General features: G+C 61.6%; 1 protein-coding gene across 1 annotated transcript; it reads right to left on the reverse strand.

The window, feature by feature from the left end:
• Positions 1-85: 85 nt before the first annotated feature.
• Positions 86-1207, reverse strand: MONBRDRAFT_30683 (uncharacterized protein; the record flags this gene model as incomplete). Its single annotated transcript, XM_001751136.1, has 1 exon — positions 86-1207. One exon carries the CDS (start codon positions 1205-1207, stop codon positions 86-88), a length of 1122 nt encoding a protein of 373 aa, XP_001751188.1.
• Positions 1208-1234: the final 27 nt, after the last annotated feature.

The following is a 1234-nucleotide window of genomic DNA, read 5'->3' on the forward strand; positions in this document are numbered from 1 at the left end:
AAGGAAAAAGGAGGGGGGGGAAGGGATGAGAGGATGCGAGGACACATGGAAAGCAGGGAAAAGAGTGGGAGATCGACCGTCATGATCAGAGAACCCGATGGATGATGGCGCCACAAAAGGGGACACCCGCGGGAATGAGCACAAAAGGGGACACCCGCGGTAATGAGCCAGTCAATTTACCGGGTGGCGCCATGTAGACGGCTTGCATGACGTTGGGGTCGGCAGTGGTGGCGTAGAGGGTGCCGTCAGGGGTGGTGAACGTTTGAATGGAGAGCTCATCTGAGGCAGGAAGATTGCGCTCGGAGACCGAGTAGGGCTGGTAGCGGGGGATGGCTTTGGGGTCGAGAATTTTCTTGCTCGTGTTATCGCCGTTGTTCTTGAACTGGGAGGGATGAAAGTGGAGATGGGACACGCAACCCAGATGGCGGTTTCGATCGTAGTGCTCCTCAAAGTTGCGGCGGTGTTCGGGATCGGGGATCAGCGCGGCGAGCCAGATTTGACGGCGCATGGGTTCGTTGGGAAGTCGGGCCCAACCAACGACGCGAACGTTGCCGCAGGCGCCGACGGGATTGCTGCAAATGCAGGTGTGCGCGGGCAGGGTGTGACCAACCGAGTCGAGTTCCTTGACATCGGTCCATTGCTGATCGGCCATGGGCAGGGCATCGCGACGGGCCTGGACCTTGCCACCGGCGTTGCGGGTGAGCATGTTGAGGGGGAAGTGGATTTTGTTGACACGGGCGTTGTTGGCCTTGCCACGCTTGAGCCACATGCCCACGTCGGCGTCTTGGATGGTGGGATTGAGGATGGAGAGCCAGAGGCGTGCACGTTGCTCGTTGCGCGGCAGGGAAACATCACCACAATCGGGATGCGCCTTCATGCACATGGCGCCCCGTGCACAGACGCACGAGCGCTTGCCACCCTTGCCCTTGCGACGCGGGGCTGGGGCAAAGAGGGGTTGTTGGTTGAGAGGGGGCATAACGCTACCGAGTGCGACGTTTTGATCCATGGCGGCAGTGGCAGCGGCTCGAGCTGCCAGAAATTCGGGGTCGGCGGGCTGGCTTTGCGTGTCTGGGCCCATGAGGAGGGCGGCATCAGGTTGATCGTGGTGTGTGGCGAGAACGGCATCGGGAGCCTCTTCGTCGGCGTCATCATCGGGGTGGTGATGACCATCGGGGCCAGCTCGATGGTGGTGCCGGCGAGAGCGCATGATTCGCGCAGGCCAGGGGGCGGGGCA

Source organism: Monosiga brevicollis, genomic scaffold (assembly GCF_000002865.3).
Source record: "Monosiga brevicollis MX1 MONBRscaffold_445 genomic scaffold, whole genome shotgun sequence".
NCBI classification, from domain to species: Eukaryota; class Choanoflagellata; order Craspedida; family Salpingoecidae; genus Monosiga; species Monosiga brevicollis.